This window comes from Haemaphysalis longicornis, unplaced genomic scaffold, assembly GCF_048455015.1.
Source record: "Haemaphysalis longicornis isolate Haplotype H1 unplaced genomic scaffold, Haemaphysalis longicornis Haplotype H1 scaffold_1, whole genome shotgun sequence".
In the NCBI taxonomy this organism is placed as follows: domain Eukaryota; kingdom Metazoa; phylum Arthropoda; class Arachnida; order Ixodida; family Ixodidae; genus Haemaphysalis; species Haemaphysalis longicornis.
The window spans coordinates 228150356-228170491 of record NW_027526203.1 but is presented as its reverse complement, the minus strand read 5'-3'; the positions used below and the strand labels follow the sequence as shown (position 1 = coordinate 228170491).

The following is a 20136-nucleotide window of genomic DNA, read 5'->3' as shown; positions in this document are numbered from 1 at the left end:
GAGAACAACCTTCACAGCGCAGGCGCGGCAGCCGCTGAAAACGCGTGTACTTTCTTTTGTATCCGCGGTTGTATCATTGTCCTTCTTTACAAACTTCAGTTGCCGTTGTGCCACATTACGATTCAGCGGAGGCCTCGAATCTTGCTGCCTCTGTCGTAGCTTACGGGTGGCAGAGGTGACGTATTTCCGTGGACGCTTGATGAGCACGGCTGATAGCGGATGGCTAGGAGCCACGGCGGAATCAAAAAATGGACCCAATAACGCTATCGCGTTAATAGCTACTTTAAGTTTATTATGCCAAACTACAATCGAACAGCCAGTTTTACGGCCACTATGTCTAGTCTTGCCTCCCCACCGTTGTCGGCGCGGCGCAAAATTTCCCGACTCATTCCTTTTCACAAACTCTAATATCATCCTGTTCTGCAGTACAAGTTTATCGCCGCGCCCCATTATCCATCCCATCGTATCGATCCCGCCCACGAAGTTGGAATTGACATTTGCAACACCAAGCAGTTATTTCACTCTTTCTTGCCTAAGACTAGAAGGGCATGGAATCATGTACCTTCCTTCTGGTACTGTATCTATCAGTGATAACGAACACTACTGAAATTTTCTAGCTGGAATTGTGTATATAGGAGCTTTGTAACGTCTGTTTTCTTATTATGTTCGTGGGCATTTTTTCCTGTGATATAGCTAACATTGTAATGAGCTGATAGTGCATTTTACCTTTTCCTTGTTTTTTTACTTGTATCCTGCCCCCCTCCACTCCTTTGGCCCTGGGGGCATCATAAATAAATAAATAAATCAATCAATAAATAAATAAATAAATAAATAAATAAATAAATCTTCCCATCCCGTACCGATTCATCAAGTGGGCATGTGCTGCGAAAAAAGGAGCAACAACGACAGCAACTTCTGTTCCACCACTCGCAACATGTTGGGATGGCACAGGAGGATTTGCGTTGAAGAAACACCTTAGACGAGAGGTGTCACACTCTGTCAAAAGAAACCGTAGAAAAGAGAGGCCGATTCAGGGACAGTTACTGACACTCCTTGGATTCATAGAGCATTTTATTTGAACGTCATTTCGCCAACTCTTTAGGTATTCCACTCTCTAGTTAAGCTCCTGGCGTATCGTCTCTTCTTGTTCAATTGTTGCCTATTTTAATTAAAAAGCAGTTACCGCTTGAAGCTGATTTCATGGTAGACGAAATTCAGCCAGCGGCAAATGGTTTGCCGGAGCACAAAACACCAGGGCAAGATGGTTTGCCCGCGGAATTCTACAATCGGTTTCAGGACCACCTTTGCCAGGTTATTTGTTAGGTTCTTCTGTATGCCTACTAAGTAGCGGCCGGAAGTTTTTATCGTGTTCACACTGTGCTCATAACGAAGCGTGACTCCCCTACAAATAGGCATTGTATTTCCGGCTACCGACCTATATCGTTCTGCAATGTCGATTATAAAATATTTTTTTCAAAGATTCTGGCTAATCGGTTTCAGTGTGTTGTTGAGGTAACTGTAGGCCCGTATACCAAACTTGCAGATTGCAGTATCCAAACAAATATTCACATCATTCTTTCTGTACTTGAATGTACGTGGGATAAATCATAACTCTGAGCAAGTTCCTCTTGTTCAGATTGACTTAGCCAATGCGTTTCAAAAGTAAGTCACTCCTTCCTCTTTCAGGTATTGCACTAAGCCAATGCTGGCAATGATATATTTGCGGCATCCGTATACGTGCTATGCCCACAGCAATCCGGCTGGTCGTACATGGAAAGCTTCCCGCGCCAATACCTATTCGATCGTCGGTTAGGCAAGGATGCTTCTTCTCTCGCTTGATGTTGTCTCTTTATCTTGAACCTTACTCCCTAAGTGTACTCCAGAACCCTAATACTCGAGGATTCAGTTGCGGAAGAGCTTGCGTCAAGGTGCTAGCGTACGTGGTTGATGTGCGCAGACAAACCAAGTGTAAATAAATTATGTGACAGAACTTACGCAGTCATTTTGCTTAGCGACAGAAGTCTCTATTATCTCCACAAATCCCAGGATTTTCTTATTTGGGCAGTGGGATACGGCTCCAGCACAGTTCGCAAGTTTTCGCTGGGACACCGCTACCATGAGCCACCTTTGGTTGCCCTTACATAGTCACCGAAATAGTAAGCAATTGTGGTCAGAGTCTGGAAATAGCGCTCACCCCAATGCTGAAGTGTGGGGAGGCCGATTAGGTTTCAGTTTCCGCTAGGGCTAAAATTTGTAATGTAATCTTGGCGGCAAAATTAGTGTACGTTCGGCAGGTTCTGCACTGCTCCCGTACGATCATTTAGTGATTTCATGGAATCCTCGCACGGTTCGTTTGACGTTCCAAAAGGGAGCCCGCGCGACGCGACAACCTCTCTTTGCCACTGTATATGGGTGGAGTTGGACTCATCCATTTGTTTATTCACATCTACATCTTCCCTCTCGTTTCCTCTACTACTCACTCGTTCTTTCGCGCAGTGGTACAGCTTCGCCTAACAAGCATATATATATATATATATATATATATATATATATATATATATATATATATATATATATATATATATATATATATATATATATATATATATATATATATAATGAAATTAGGGGATCGTTGAAATAAGACAGAAAAAAGGGTAGGCAGTCAAGAAAACCTCGGAAAGCAAAGCAGAGGATGTGGTAGGTCATTGAAACAGATAAAGAATTTGGAAAGAAAGAAAGTGGAGAAAAACTGCCCGCCGGTGCGATACGAACCCACGACCTCCAGAATACTGGTCTGGTGCGATGACTTACGCTACCGGCGGGGCTATTTCACCTTCCACTTTCTGGGGTATTTATGTTAAGGCAGTTTTGTTTTCTGCGCTTGGGGGTGGTAGCCAGCGCCACTGGGACTACTCGGGGTGAAGGGGACCTTCTTTTTAACCCCCGGGCCGTGAATCGAGTGTCTACGACATGTCGAGAGTGGTCGACCAGCGTTGAACCCTCTTAGGCTCCCTATGGAACCAAGACTGCCAGAACAGAGGCCCTCGCCATGCATGTAGCGAATGAGAATAGGAAATGCGGGGCTCGTTGAAATAAGACAGAACTCTGGGTTGGCAGTCAAAAGCCTCGGAAAGCAAAGCGGAAGATGTGGTAGGTAATTGAAACAGATAAAGAATTTGAAACAAAGAAAGAAAGTGGAGAAAAAATGCCCGCCGGGTGGGATCCAAACCCACGACCTCCGCAATACCGGTCTGGTGCGATGACCACTACGCTACCGGCGGGGCTATTTTCCTCTCCAGTTTCTGGGGTACTAATGTTAAGGTATTTTTGTTTCCTGCGCTTTGGGGTGGTAGCCAGCGCCACTCGGACTACTCGGGGTGAAGGGGACCTTCTTTTTAACCCCCTGGCCGTGACTCGAGTGTCTACGACATGTCGAGAGTGGTCGGCCAGCGCTAAACCCTCGTAGCTCCCTATGGCACCAAGACTGCCAGAACAGAGGCCCTCGCTAGGCATTTATATATATATATATATATATATATATATATATATATATATATATATATATATATATATATATATATATATATATATATATATATATATATATATATATATATATATATATGGGGTAAATGCTATACTCAAAATGCATAAACCAAGCGCTTCTGACACTCTTAATCTTTCTCACGCAGTGATCGACGCATCGGGAAAATACCCGACAGGAGCATTTGAAGGAACAAAGAGTGACATAGGCGCCTTCGACGAATGCCTCGGGACTGAGGTGCTGGATGAATTCGGCCACGTGACGTCGCAGGGCCAGTACTGCTCGCTAATGTTCTACGTCAAGAACGGTCGTGCCTGGGCAAAAAGGATGGAACCTTTACTGGAAAACTTGCATCCGAGGGTGAGTTTTAGTGAGACTTCATATGGAGTTTATGAACAGCATGTGCGTACACTGTTACCTATAGTCTATTGCACTAAGGGGCACAGCAAGGAGGTTGCCAAGGAATGTTAGGGTAAGCTAAACGTGCTCATTGCATGGATTAGTTCACAGTCATGTATGATCCACGCTGCAGCGCGAAGCTTGGGAAAAGAGCTATAGGTTTCTAGGGGCTACCACGGCCTCTCTCTCCGAGTCTGACATTGCCGCACCTGCCTTCCGCAAAAAAGCGAAATCATTCTTCCTACACTCTTATTAGTGATTTACAGCGAAGACGGAAATTTGCAGCCATCACGTTAAAGTTCTGTGAGAAAAACTGAATGTTGAGGGAGTATTTTCTTTCCCCGAAACGATACAAAATTAGTGGTGGAGCTTTCCTGAGAGATATCTTGGCTACGAAGCTCGTCGTACGTAATGTCTCACCTTAGAGGAATAGTCTTATAAGCTCAGACTATGTTCTAATTTAACACAAATTGGACTTTATTAGAATCGTGGAGGCAGAGCCCGAAGGAAGGTCAAGCCAGGCAGCCTAAGAGCAAGAGGCATCTCGCTGAACCAACTTTTCGCACCACCCCCCACCGAGAAGAAGGGAAGAAAGGAAACTGCCGTTCGGGCAGGTAGAAAATAAGGAAGAGCTCATTAAGTGTCCGAAGGTAGACGGTCTGCGCCAGCGAGTGCAAAGCAACCTAGGGAGGGGCGGAATAGGCACCGGGAACGCTGATGGGTTCAAGGCTTATCAGGTGATCGATAATGGTTTAATGCTCCGCTATATTCGCCAACTGGAAGAGGAGAAGGCGGTTTCGCCCGCCTTGCGAGCCGAGGTCCCTATGGAGTTAACCAAGTGGTTCGTGCGATACCTCCGCGATTCATCGCTGGCAGCCCATGGCAGCGGTGGTAATACTTACAACAGTTCGTGCGGTGTCGAAACTTGGCCACACATGATGAGAAATGTTCTGTGCTATTACCACCCCTTACACTCCACGTCCCTTAAAATCCATTATACCCCAATCAGGAATGTTCAATATGCACTAGCGACTGCGACTGGTATTTTCGGCAAGGATTTTATACCTCTTACGACTAAGTTCATCCGCAAACCTTAGGGGTGGTAGCGCCGGGAGTGTCCGCCTGAGCCACTAACGACCACGTTACAGCATTTACCAGCCCTACCGTGCATTTTTGACAGGGTCGGCATCGACTTAAATGGGCCATTGTCATCGAGTGGCACCTGTGGACGTTTGCGTAGATCACCTCAAGCGCTACGCTGAGGTCTCTGTGCTATCACCTGCTCCGGTGCGCGAAGTCTCTTCTTTCTTACTGCACAATTTCATCCTTCGTCACGAAGCACCTCAGGAACTCTTGATTGACATGGGAGCGTGTCTTTTTACCCGAATTGGTAGAGCTCTTGACAAAAAATTCAACGTTGCCCACTACGTCACTAAGGTCTACCATGTGCAGATAAATGGGCTGACCGACAGGTTTACCGCACCCTCGGTTACATTCCCCGAAGTGCAACTCTTCAAACCATTCCAATTAGGACACAACTCTTTCGCTTTGTAAAGTGAGTGTACACCACTGCGGCGCAAGCAACCACATGCTTCCCGCCATTTTACCCTTTATGGTTGCGAATATTCCTCTTCTCTTCTCTCGCGCTCGGAAGAACCGACGCGATTCCTCCGAGCACGCGACTTTTTCTGGTCTCTGCAGCCACACTAAGGAGGGTTGTAAGCGTGGTCGCACCTTTACATCCCAAGGCCAATGAAACCAATAACATCATAGGGAGAGACACCAACCACACGTGAATTTAGACTATAGTGCCCCCGAAGGGACTAAAGTGTGTGCGCGGCCCCGCTCCTATCCCCTCTGTTTCGCCTGCCCTCTCTTTCATCCCATGAACACCCTTTCCCCAGTGTCGAGTAGCAATCCGGGTTCTAAGCCTGGATAACCTCTCGGCCTTTCCGTTTGTTTTTCTCCTCCTCCTCCTCCTCCTCCTCCACCCCTGCTATGTGTTTGGGTACCGAATTGTACAACTGATTTCTTTAGCAAACTCCCTCCTAAAAACCGCGGTACATACCGCTTTCTCGAACGTGTCTGACTTCTTAAAGAGGCACACTAAATATTTCCGCGAAGCATGCAGTGGATTTGTTTGCTTATGTTTTGTATTGGGGGTTTATTAGGGGGGCACAAGTTCTCTCCAATAAACTTGCTTTTTTTTAAAGACAGCTGCGTCCTCTTTCGCTACGTGAGAATATATATAAACCTTTTGGCCTATATCAACAGACAGGGACCAATTATAATCGGCTATAATGTACAATAAAAGCCCAACCCGTACCACATACGTATCACGGGCGTCGCCAATGGTAATATAAAAGAAAAGGACAAATGCCGAAATATTTTTCATGTGTAGGAAAGTAGAGTAGAAGGGGGTGCTACGCGCGGAACCAGATATTCAGAAATACAAATCTACCACTCTCAGCAGCAGAAGCAGCAACAGCAGTTTCTTATTAACGGAGATAATATCAAACTCGTTTAAACTGGTTTCGCCGCTCCATCCGCTTTCTGGAACTACAATTTATGATACCACAAATCTTGAATGCTGAAGCAGGATTGGTGGAGCGAGCTTTGGCCAATCGCGCCTCTAAAGACTATAGGCTTCGCTTAAGGTAACATAAAGGTGAGGAATATCGAGATACCAAGCAATGTTAAACTCATAAAACGTCCAGCTGCGCGCACCTGTTACGATTTTAGCCAGGGATGCGGGAAGGTAGACCCAATTTCAGGCAGTCGCATATCCGCGTCGCCTTTTCCACTCGTGAGCCAGTATGCAGATTTGTTGTTTCTCCAACCTTTTATCACCGCCATTGTAGGTTAACCCAAATGAAGTGCCGCAATGAATGCACGAGTCGTAGCGACGCTTGCCCGCGGTCGCAAAAAACCAGGACGTCATGCCGGTGCGTATTACTGCGTTCCTTGACAGTGCATATCCCCGTCCATAACCATAAAGGATGCGTCACGTGCCAATGGGAACGTTACGACAGCGCATAGTCACGTTCGCAGCCAATAGGAACTTCAACAACAGGTTGCTGGTTTCTTTTTTTAATTAGGCGCATCCCACTAAATGACAGATGTCTGATATATTCTCACGCACTAAAACCTACCACCCCTCAAAGTTTCGAAAAAAACCCCTCCCCCAAAATTTAAATACCAGCCATTGCCTTGATCTACGCACACACATTTGTTTATGGTATTCCTTGGTGACAAGGTACCACCCTCGACCGCTTCCTTTTGTTTGGTAGCGTGTGCATTAAAATACACAAGTTCGAAATCCCTCTTTTTGCAGCTACGACCTTTCAAGGAGTACATTTATCTTGAGTGGCTCCATGTGGGCCGTTTAGGAATCTGCTTGCTCAACGACTGTGACAAGCGTGACCTGCAGGCACTCATCAACACCGGTAATGTTTCTTCACAAATATTACGCTTGTGTGAAATGAATTGTAATAAATAGAGAATGCACACTTCGTAACCAAAGTACGCATTCGGGCCATGAAAGAAAATTTGAGGCTTATAAAGAAAACGTAAACCACGTATTTTCTACAGACAAACGTTATGCTATAGCGAAAGAAAACACGTCGGCACATTTACCCAAACTGGGAATGAACGCACTGTAACAAAACGTCCTCAAAATACCATTGCTGGCGAATCGAATTCTACCATCATGTCGTTCATGCAGGAGCGTTGCACACTGGTCTTATTGCATGTCGCATTCGTGGCAGGCACATGCAGTGAGAGGGGTTGCACATGAGGTTGTTTTCGTGTGGGCATCACTACATAGCGTACGTACAACATTATTTCCTGCGGATTGATCGGAAGCAACCGCGTCCTGTTTTTGCTCATGAATGCCCGGGCTTATCTCTGTGGGTTTAATCCAATAATCTGAAGAACCTAGAGAAAGCCGGTACAACTTAAAAGCGAACACGTTTTAAAAAATTCCCCCTTTAGCGGTTTCAGTCCTGCATATGCGAAACTTGCCGCTTGTTCATTTGCTTCTTCAGATAAGGTCGTCAACTATGTGGTACTCAACACCCCTAATAATATTAATACTGCGAGATAAATAACAGTGAAGCTGTAATGAAAGCACGCCGTTCCCGCCGCACGCGAATATCTATTTTTTAAACTGATGTAATTACAACGGGATTTCTCGGAAAGACCTGTATACTCTGGATTTTATATTGCGGCTCTCCAGCACACACTGCTGATTACTTTGGTCAATTAATGCACACATCTCTGGTAGTCTTCCTTCCTTTACAAGCTGTCATGAAAATTCATCCTTCAATCATTAGAGACATGCTCGGATTGTGGGACCGGGTTTACCTTCCCAAGATCGAGTTTCCCCCACACTGTTGTTTTAGAAAGTTTAGGTGTCCAGTGTGCAGGGTGTACGATGTATCGTGTACCGCGCGAGAACGATTTTGTACTAAGGTCACATGAGTGCGTCACACACCTCGCAGCTCTTAGCGTAATTAGGTAGTAATTTGCAACCTCCCCGATCAGTGGTTATGGCCTGGCTTTAAGGGGAATCATTGGAGAACGAAATCGCAAACACTATTTCCAAACTGTATTTGATTTTCTCCGATCATCGATGTCCACCTCGTTAGTGCGATGGGCAATTTCTCCTCCTATCTTGGCACGGCATCCTGCTCCGCTGGGGGTGATAATGAATCGAGTTGGCCGTCATTAATGGCCGGAACCGAAAGTAATAAAAGGACTTACAAAAGCAAATAAATCACGCAGTTTTCAGTAGTAATTTACTACTTCTCGAAACTTCTTTTAGTCAACAACTGCTTCGTGCTTGAAAGACATTTTCTGGACCACCTAAAATGTACCTATTTATTCCTTGTGGTCGTAGGTACTCATTCGGTACGGCGTTTATTCTTGCCTATGAGAAGAACAATGAAAGCTGGTAGGGAACTCTGAAACTGTAGTCGTGTGGGGGGTGAAGGCGCCGAACCTACACCTGCGGTATGAAGCGAAGCTCCGAGTCTGAATTGTTGATAAAATAGATATTTTTTTGTTCCTTCTGCCATTTTTCTTTCTAGTGAAGCCTTCAATCATCAACATTGAAGTCGCCCACTGCACCACCAGCCAGCCTGAACCGTGGACAGAAGCTCAGAAGGCAATAACGTAAGGCTTGATTTTTAGCATTCTGGGAGTGTTGAAATTCGGTTCAACTACCACGAAGTAATATCTACCAGCAACTTCTGCAACAGAATAAGCATGGCCTGGAAAATGGGATGCAGAATTAGTACCGAGAAGCAAATCTCCACTAAGAACTCAGAAGCATATACGGTAAGGGAAGCTCGAGGCACGATGTGCCCAAATACTCTCTTAAATGCTGATTGAAAGACAGCTGCGGACCGACTTCCTTGCGTGCTTGCAAGTCTGAGCAGCCAGCAGAAAATAAAGTAATTTTTAGAATCCTACATATTTGACCATTACTGATTTATTGTAGGGTTTAACGCGCCGACGCGACGCAGACGATGAGGTGCGCCGTAGAGGAGGGCTACGGATTAATTTTGACCACCTGGGGATCTTTAACGTGCGCCGAAATCTCGTACACACAGGCGTTTTTGCTTCTCACCGCCACCAGAAAAGCGGCCGCCGCGGCCGGGAATCGAACCCGCGAGCTCGTGCCCAGCTGCGCAACGCCTTATCCACTGAGCCACCGCGGCGGGTACTTGACCATTACTAATAACTTGTTGAATTAATGGACCAAAAAAGGATGAAAACCCCTTTGTTTCGAGAGAATTTCCGCAACATTAATAACACTTTCACCTTTTGTTCAACGACGAACGATGTGTTGAATAAAAATATACAATTGCAACTGACGTTTCTGTCTCTCAAAAAGGCACTGTCCGTAGTATCTAGCAGCGAAAGGCTACACAAACTGCCCTACCATAGACTTTCGTAGAATTGCATGAATTCATACAATTGTATGAAATTTTACGTGGCGACGGCACGACGAGAATTAAAACAAGGTGTGGTAACTGTTATGTGAAGGGTCGAGGAAGTGCGGTAATTGGCACCACCTGGTGCAGCTACACGGATGAACTTCCATCTACATCCACGAGAGGCCGCGTCGATAGCGCTGAAACAAAGTATAGCGGGTGACCTATTGGTCAGTGTGCCTGCGCCCATGACAGTGGCTGTTGTGACTTCACTGCCGCACACTATGTTCGAGGGACCAATCACCACACAAAGTAATACAAAGTAATTGTGTTGGAAAGAAAATTAAGCACCTTTGCTACTGAATAAGAATTGAAAAGGGACATTTTCAATGCGCGTTGCGCTCGCCAGCACGACACCACGCGCTTTTAACAGTGGGGCTGTTTAACCTTGACGTACAGGGGGGCTTAAAAGAAATGCGAACAACGGAGCGCACAGCCACCGACGCATGCTGCACCGTCTGGCTGCAAGTTACTGAACTGCGCGCATGCGCACTCCTTCGAGAGCGTTTGAGAGTGTGGCCTACATTATTACAGTAGGCCACACTCTCAAACGCTCTGAAAGAACTACGCATGCGCGCAGTTTACTGACAGTGTTGCCAGACGGTGCGGCATGCGGCGGAGGCTGTGTGCTCCGTTGTTCGTATTTCTTTTAATCCCCCCTGTACATCAGTGCCAGGCGTCACTCAAAACTCTGCGCAGAAACGTGGAGAGGATGGACATGCTAGGCCAAGCAGTGGGAGGGAAAGTGGTTCATCACGTCATCAACTTGCTACGCCAGTTGATGACGTGATGAAGATGATGGCGATGAGGTTCAAGAACTTGATGCGCACAGAAACAGCGAGTTATCAACCGCGACTGGTCTAGAGCTGTGTGCTGCAGGTGCTGTATCAGAGCTTTTGTAGCCCGTAAAGCACGTTTGGGACAAGCCCACGGACCTAAACCTCCTTTAGCTGAATGTCCACCGAAAGCGCCAGTCCCAAACACACTGCGAGTGATACTCTTTGAGCACTGAATCAAGCATATTCACAGAGAAGGTGCTGGAGGGTTTCTCGCATATCACAGTGTGCAAAGAGTGGCGACATAGCTTATTTCATCTTAAAGAGGAAGTTGCGCGTGTATGTAACATTCAAACGCATTGCTTCTACCCGCTCGGAGAGTCCTGGTGGCATTTTGAATTAGCAGTTGGGATCGATGGAAGATAGCGGCGCGAAATGACGTGATACGTTATCCCAGCCTGCATGCTGCATGTTCCATGCCACGCTGGGATGCAAGGACAGATGCACCTTTCCTGGACAATGGTGGGGATATTGCCGATGCACGATGCTTATGCGCAACGGATGCAGCAATGTCCGCTTTCACATTGCCAGTTATCCCACCATGGGCTGGAATCTGTTGCTCTAACAATTAACGATGAATAACTACCCCATTCCCCTAAGCGCTGATTTGCCTGATGCGGACAAGACATTTTCTGCAACCATGCTCAGCGAGCTTATGTGCAGCTGTCGTTGTTGGTAGGCCTTCACGCTTGCGGACCTGCCGTGCCTCTCTTTTTTTATTTTCCCCTACTGTTACATGCTGCTCTCCCTCACGCGCTTATTGTTAATGCTCAACAAAGCCAAAGCTTTTCTAGGGAGGCCGATGGCGTCCTGACAGAAAACTAATGCATTTCCCCGTAGACCGACTGGCCGACCGAGAAGTTCTGATAAGAACTCGGGACACACGGCGCGTGCGTGAAACCGGGCTTCCATTCTGTCAAAACTGACACTTGGAAATCGCGAAAAAGGAACGGTTCTGGATACGACAATACACGAATCGATCACGGAGAAGGAGTACAATAGCATCTCATAAACCACGTATCGGTATACATTTAGATTACTCGTGGATGCTGTTACTTGGTGCGCGAACAATCGTCGTATGGGTTTATTCTGCGTTTGTGATTTCGGTCGTTGAAGGTTCGACGGTCGATTGGACGCACTTTTAGCGAACGTTTTGATACACTTTTGACGTAGTTTTGATGTGAGAAAGCTGTTGAGCTTCTAAGCACTTTCTGTTGGAAAGGATTGTAAAGTTATTTAGAAGTGACGCATGCTAGTACCTTGCTAGCAGTAGAGAGCAAGCGCACGTTAGAGCAGTCACTGCGAGGCAAAAAGGGCCGACGTTCCGAATCTTGTGAGTGGGGGACTTGGCTGCACCGCTAATGTAGTATGATATAGTTCCCATTTCTCTGGAGCGTGGAGCGCGCGTCCGCGACCAGCTTAGTCGTTCTCCGTTTAATGTGTTGCACCAATCAAATGGCCACTATGTTGCCCAGTTTACTCCGAAGTACGAAATCGGAATAAAAAAACGGAAGTTGGCGCTGACACTCCGGTGGTCCGGAGCACGCGACCTGGGGAATAGGACGCCTCTTAATGGACAGTAAGCGATTCATTTATCATTTAACCTGCATCGGAGACTCGGACAATTGGACATTTGTAAATTTCATCTTTAATCAACAATAACCGCTACTGTAACACGCCCGCCGCGGGGGCTCAGTGGATAGGAAGTTGTGCTGCTGAGTACAAGAATACAGGTTCGATCTCAGCCACGGCAGCCGTTTTTCTGGTGGAGGCGAAAAACGAAAGCACCGGGGTAACGAGATTTCGAGCCCGTTAAGGGTTTCCGGGTGATTCAAGGAAATCCGTAGTGCTCCACTTCAGCGCGCCTCACCACGAATTTTCTAAACAGACTACGTAGTTACCGAAGTCTCAGCGAAGCAGTCACCGAGCCATCGCTCTGGCTGTAATTGCGCCAGGACGTTGCCACTTCGGAAGAGAAAAAACATTTAATGTACATATGCTTTTATTGAAGAGTTAACCACGTTCATATGAGGTATAGGCGTTCCATTACGAAGAAGTGCAAACATCCGCCAGCATGCCGTGCGAAACTGTTAAAAGAAAGCAAGTTTAGTCATTGAACTACCCAAAACCTTATTGCTAAAAAACCGCCGATACAATCCGTACCGGCCGTTAACCAGTGAATCTTAAACGTGTGGCCGGTGTCTCATGTATGACGTGTGTCCAACCCACTTCGAAGTAACGTGCGGCCAGAGAAAACTGATCATATTCTTTCCTCTCTTCCTTCCAGACGGCACATCTCACGAACTTTGTATTCCCACTGAGTCATCTTTCATTAGCCCGCAACGAAGCGTGTTTGCTGCAGCCCGCTTTTATTCGCAGTGGACTGCCGAAACCAACCGTAAACGTATCTGAACCAGTTCAAGAGGGCTGAACAAGTTTGACGGCCTCTCTTGATAGCCCTCTTGCGCAAGTTCTCTCTTCCACCACCCCAGCTTCATTTCACGCAGCTATCATCTTGATAGAATACCGTATTGATCCCTCAGCTGCCCGTACGTCTGTTTCAACAAGCTACAATATTGACGCCGTCTTTGGTGCGGTCCTTGAAGAAACAACATGTGATTAGGTGTTTCACTGAAGCAGGGCGCATTATCGCTGGCAATAATGTACTCCGCCTCAATGAAACACCGTGATCATATAAACGCTGCAACAAAACGGCCGAACCGCTTTCACAACTGCTATTCCCCTCGCCACCACCGATGCCTCTTTCACAAGCTGCGCAATCGGCTGATAACGACGGTAGCGCCCTTATCAGGCATTGCCAGAGCAACTTGCCCGCTTTGAACGCCGACCTGAGCCCATAACTGTTTTTAGCATAAAAGGCTTTCCGCGCGACATTTTCGCCCGTGTATTTCACCCCTAAACACGCGCCTACCACCGGACCCCGGATTATGCCTACACGGGTCGGGGGTTTAAATAGATGGGCGTGCACGCGCAGCAGGACTTCGTGCCGCTACGGATGACATGCCCGTTGTGTTAGTGGGAGATTTAGACGTGGCAGCCTCATGGCTTAATGCCCTGTGTCAGCTGTCCCCCGTAATCGAGCGGTTTGGGCCTGGTTTGCGCTGTGACGATTGGACGTTGACACCGGCCGCCGACTGCTTGCACAGAATCACGGAAGAGCCGACGTGCGTACCACCCTGCGTCCGAGCAATGGCCGTCTTTCGGAGATAAAGAAACCGTTCGTAGGAGATAAAGACTGATAAAGAAATCCCGTTAATATGAAAAATACCACGTGACGGCGCTCCCGCCCGCCTTATGAAGCAATGCCCTCAAACAGACAGCCTCTGAGTTAGACAGAATGAAATTTAAAAAAGAAAGAATGATGAAATCGCGACTGATTTTCTGCCTTATCTGTCACACACACCCTGCGAAACTTGCTGCTGCTGCTCCATCCATGCATGCCATTATCAAGGTGATGCGCTCTCTCTTCGGGCGGGTGATAGGCAAAGCAGTTGCTTTCAATCAGCTTATTTGAAGGCGGTGCTTTACGAGGCGGGCGGGAGCGTCGCCACGTGGTAATTTTCATATTTCGCGGGTATCGTTATCAGTCTGAATAAATGAGTACGAAATTGGTTGGTCGCTGAAAATACCGACGTTAGAGGCCTCACATTGGTAATTACAAGTGCCTCATTGGCACTTTATGATTAGGAGACTACTTCTCTAGTTAAATAATTATAATTAATGAATTAGTTCTTAACGAAAAAATTACTGTCGACTTTTTCACAGTACTGCAAACATTCTGCACTCGTTTTATTCGAGTAACGCCATTGCACTTCTGTTTCAATCCGGGTGAATGATAGCTGGGACACCCTGTATAATATACTCTTAAAAATTCCGAGTGTGGGAGCGAGCGAGCGAGCGAGCGAGAGAGAGAGAGAGAGAGAGAGAGAGAGCTGTATTTGGAAAACTGCCAAGGGTGAGCAATGGTCCCTGCGCTAGTCCTCACGGGTGCAGCGCATCACACCAGGGCAATGCGGTATCCTCCACTAGTACACTAACCAAGTCTGGGAGACTGGCAAACTCCCACCGGAATGGAAAGAGGCAGAAGTCCGCTTCATACCCAAGCCTGGGAAGACACCTCACATTGACAACATGCGACCGATATCCCTCACGTCCTGCGTGGGGAAGATCATGGAACGTATGGTACTCAAGAGGTTGCAGCGACATCTGGATGCCACCGACCAGATGCCGGAGACAATGTATGGCTTCAGGCAACACCTAGGCACCCAAGATGTTCTCATACAACTTAACGAGCTAGTAATCAAGCGGGCAACGAAACAGGCGCCCCGAGCGATACTAGCGCTCGATCTCAAAGGTGCCTTTGATAACGTCACGCATGATAGTGTCCTCCGCAACCTACGCAACACGGGTTGCGGAGTGAGAGCGTACAACTATATCCGAGACTTTCTTAGCAACCGAACGGCCATGATCAGAATAGGAGAGAAGACATCCCAACCGATCTTACTGGGGGATAGAGGAACACCGCAAGGTTCAGTTCTCTCCCCACTCCTGTTCAACATTGCTCTCCTGCCGTTGCCCAAGCTTCTCGAGTCCATTGATGGCCTGGGACATGCATTGTATGCCGACGACATCACCCTCTGGACTGCGAGAGCAGGATCGGATGGATGGATCGAAGACACGCTCCAAAAAGCAGCTGAGACGGTTAACAGCTATGTGAAGGCCTGTGGCCTTTGCTGTTCGCCTCAAAAGTCGGAGCTGACCATTGTTAGACCACGTACATCAGGGAAACGATCAGAAACCATTGGAATCACTCTAGAAGGGATCCGCATCCTTCCGGTACCTCAACTCAGGATCCTAGGCCTCTTGATCCAGGCAGACGGCAAGGCAACGGCTATGATCAGAAAAATCAAGCTCGCGTCAGACCAGATCTTGAGCATGATCAGGCGAGTGGCCAACAGGCGGAGGGGTCTGAAAGAATCAGACACATTGCGCCTCGTTCAGGCCTTTGTTACCTCAAGAATTATCTACGCAGCGCCGTATATGCAACTCCTGAAAAATGATGTAATACAACTTGACACAATAATCAGGAAAGCCACAAAGCAGGCCCTGGGTATTCCCACAAACTCGTCCACAACAAAATTACTACAAATGGCAGTCCACAACACAGTAGCCGAGCTTATAGAAGCCCACCTGTCCAATCAAAGGGTCCGCCTTAGCCATACCAAGGCGGGCAGAAGCGTCCTCCGCAAGATCGGATGGCAGCAATCCCACTATACCTGTCACGGCCAATTACCCGAAGAGTGGACTGAGAAGATGGAAAGCAAACCATTACCGCGCAACATGAACCCCACAAGGCACGCCGGACGGCGCGACGCCCGGGCCAGAGCCCTCTCCAGGACCCTGGAGGAAGACGACACTGTCCTCTACACAGACGCCTCCCTGCCCAAACACTCCACAAGGGCAACGGTCGTGGTCACCGGGTTGGACAAGCTGGTCACCTGCGCATCGATCAACACTCCATCTTCAGAGGAAGCAGAAGAAGTGGCGATAGCCCTCGCACTCCTGCAACCTAACGTCACCAAGATCGTTACGGACTCACAAGCTGCGTACAAGAACTACAGATCTGGCTGGGTGTCCCTTGCGGCTCTAAAACTCCTCGAAAAAGCTAGGCCTCCTAAACAAAAGATCGAATTAGTTTGGGTCCCGGCCCACTCCTCTGTTGAGGGCAACGAATATGTTCATCAACAGGCCCGAGCGCTGAACTCCCGGGCCACCGAGGAGGAGGGAAGGGGATGGCAACCCATCACCAGCTACACAGATATAGTCAAATATTACAGGGACGGTAGGAAGACATTCCCACACCCCCACCACTCCTTGACTAGAGCAGAACAAGCAATATACAGGCAAATACAGGCAGGCTCCTTTCCTCACCCCTGCCTCCAGAATAAAATGTACCCTGAAATCTACAAGAACAGATGCCCTCACTGCAATCTACTAGGCACTCTCCAGTACGTCATAGGAGAGTGCAATTTCTCCAAAGACCGCCCCCCACCTATACCCATAAGTAATTCGCCTACTATCCTCACCGTTGACGAGCGATGGGAGATCTTGCTATCCAGCCCCTCCCTGGAAGACCAGCTCCGACTGATCCACAGGGGCCAGGCGGCCCTGGAAGCATATGGAACCCGTGAAGAGGGAGCCACCCCATCGGGCGCTTAATGCGCTCTGTCTGACAATAAAAGTTGTTTCCTCCTCCTCCTCCTCCACTAGGAGGCACAGTTATTCTTGCAGGAAGGGGTCAGTCAGGGCGCTACCCGTGACGAAAGTGAGGTTATGCTGCTGAAGATCGTTGTAGGCGCTTGCGCTCCGACAGGATCGAAGGGGATGTTAATAGGATGTGTTGACGTGCGGCAGAGGAGATGCGACAATATGGACATGCAACACGGTAAAGTTGGTGGTGTGGGATGCTAGCTATGGTCTTGGACTAGGGAGTGACTGAATTTCTAGTCTGTGGTATGTGGTGGACTGTTGGCGCGTGGTTGAGGCATGTGCTGGTAGGAAATGTTCTCTTGTGTATCTATGATGGGCAATGATCCCCGAACAGGTAGCCTCGTGGAATCCTAACGCAAATCTCCTTGGAAAAGGTAGCGGTAGCTTGAACGGATTAAAACGTAAAAAAGCTCTTCTGAAGTCATTTACCCGCCACGGTGGCTCAGTGGCTAAGGCGTTGCGCTACTGAGTACGAGGTCGTGGGTTCGATTCCCGGCCGCGGGGGCCGCTTTTCTAATGGAGGCGAAAAGCAATAAAAAAAAGACGCCCGTGTGTAAGAGATTTCGGTGCACGTTAAGGTTCCCCAGGGGGTCAAAATTAATCCAGAGGCCTCCACTACGGCGTGCCTCATCGTCTGCGTTGCGTCGGCGCGTTAAACCCTACAATGAATCATTCAATCTGAAGTCATTTCAAAACGGTTTTAGAATCTTCGCCAGTTTAAGGGTGCCCGTCACTACGCCACACACAGTGCATTGGTACAACTCCAACTTGATTACAATCTTCGAAAGAAAAAGACGCCGGCAGTTATTCAAGCCCCACTACGGGCAATATCTCGGCACGACCTCTCTCTGGACGCCGATTTAGAGAATTTCTGCACCTTTTAACATTAACTTCTGACACCCGGGGACTTTCTATGGGCGTTTTGTTTCTCGCAAATGTAACTTCGGAATTTTCTAAATGTAAATTTGTAACGTAACTTAATAATTTTACGTGGAAAGAATAACGATAACTTAAAGTGCAAATTCGGCTCCAGCCAAACTAAAACTGAACTCAGTTTCGGAAGCGTCTCTTGCTTACGTAAACAAATATTTCATTCCTTATTTTCGTTAAACATCAGTTTAATTTTTACGCGTTGTTTTCCGCTTTGCTTTACGCTTAATAGTTCAGTAATAGTGAAACGGCAATGCGAGTTTGCGGCTGCGCTTCAAAAGCCGAGTTGCCGGGGTGGGTTAAATCCAGCCAAGTTGTCTAAATTCCTGCGTAACCCTCTACTACACAGCTTTGCAAAGCGCGGCAATATACATGTGAACTAGACTAGGACAGTGGATGTAAATCGTCGGGTGGGCGGATCCTTGCACTTTTCAGCGCACTAAAGCTGCGCTATGTTTCACCACCAGCAACCAACCCAAAGCCACAGTTTACAAACCTCCGCAAACACGCAAGTCACGTCTCGGGTGTGGTACCCCAAAGATCTCTTGCTATTTTGCTTGCGCTTTCGGCACGTGTTAACTGAACACGAACCGGATTCAGCGCCCGATCCCCAGTGAGCTCAATGGTCATTGACGTGATGAAAACAAACTGGCCTTGGTGCGCGTGTCAGCAGAATAGCCCGGGGCAGTAATCCAGGTCTAACGCTTTCTCTTGGTCCAGACAGAGCATTATTTAAAGGTATAAACTGTAGTGGAGGACTGCGCACACTTGGCCGCAGCTTGATAAGGTCCCCTGGTTTCAAGGAGAGCCACTAGACGAGCCGTTCGTCACGGACCCCCAGCAAGCACGACCGGCTTTCCACGTAACAAGTTGCCCGTGGTCAGCGTCACTGGCGCCAGTTTTACTTCCTTTTAAATCAGGATCAAAAGCAGCGCTAGCTGGTGCAGTGGTATCAAAGATAACTAAAACAAGCCAAACGAGCCCAGTGGGTTTTCTTTTTGTCTGCTATTCGTCGGCCACGCGCTCCTGCACGGTCAGTTTTATTTATTTAATTCGGGTCGTTGCGCTTAGACTGTCGGTTTGCAGTAGTGGTTGGCGGAGGGGTGTGCACACTTTGACGTGTCTCGCTTACGTTTCAGTGAAGAGTTTTTTGTGCTGTGGTTTCAGTGCGGGCAATATCGTACGCGGTAGTCTATAGTAGCGTACCGCTGTGCAAGACCATCAGCCGCACTGCGAACGTTTCCCCGAGTTTTCTGACGCTCGGGTTCTCATTGCAACTGGCTGTCATATCAAACTTCTTCTGAGTCACAAACAGCGCAGGAACGAGACGATAGGAAGATCACACAAACACGGCGCTGTGTGATCTTCCTATCGTCTCGTTCGTCCGCTGTTTGTGACTCAGTTATGTACCAACTGGCCCGCCTACAATCTGTGTTGCAAACTTCTTCATTTGTGTAGCTTGTAAGCCACCTCGTGGCAGCGCACAAGGGTCGCTCCCATTTTTGTGAAGGTGCCGCATGCTTTGAATAAGTTCGCGTCTGTAGTGCTCCCTTTTCTGGTAAAAAAACTGCGCGTAATTCTTCAGAAATGATGGGACTGCAACACACACAAAGCATGCTCTGTTAGAGCCCCTGGGAAGCAAATTCACCAGCCCTTCCTGTAAAATTTAGCACGTGGACCGAGTGAGCTTTACGTAAAGAAGAAAGCTCCTTAATCTCAGGTCGAGAAATGTTCTAAAAGTTTGAGTGAAAGGAAATGATCAAAACAAAATATGATAGTCGAGCAGACAAATAAGAGTGCTTAATTTGTGTGCGTTGATGTTTGGATGTTTAAAGCCATTCACCGAGTGACCAATACGTTTAGGGTGCTGATGTGGTAAATACGTACCAATCGGTAACTGCAGGTAGGGATTGGGGGACCGCAACGTAGCGACTCCGGTGGCACTGCAAGCGAGATACGAATCCGCTGGAAAAGTTTATGATGATGATGATGATGATGTTAAGTGGCTTGACCTATGTAGCAGGGTTGTGTTCTACAGTGACCTTAGTAGTAAAGTTGAGCCTCGTTACAACGAACAATGATATAGCGAATTATCGGCTATAGCGAACTAAATAAGAACTTTGGTTGGCCATGC

The 20136-nt window shown here is 47.6% G+C and overlaps 1 protein-coding gene across 1 annotated transcript in view; it reads left to right on the top strand.

Annotated features, from left to right (window-relative positions):
• Window positions 1-20136, top strand: part of LOC144142514 (nose resistant to fluoxetine protein 6-like) — a 142590-nt gene that overhangs the window by 25350 nt on the left and 97104 nt on the right. Inside the window, exons 2-4 of the mRNA XM_077674082.1 lie at window positions 3696-3907; window positions 7281-7392; window positions 9037-9121. Of these exons, the coding sequence (XP_077530208.1) occupies window positions 3696-3907; window positions 7281-7392; window positions 9037-9121 (409 nt within the window). The remainder of the gene's footprint in view (window positions 1-3695; window positions 3908-7280; window positions 7393-9036; window positions 9122-20136) is intronic.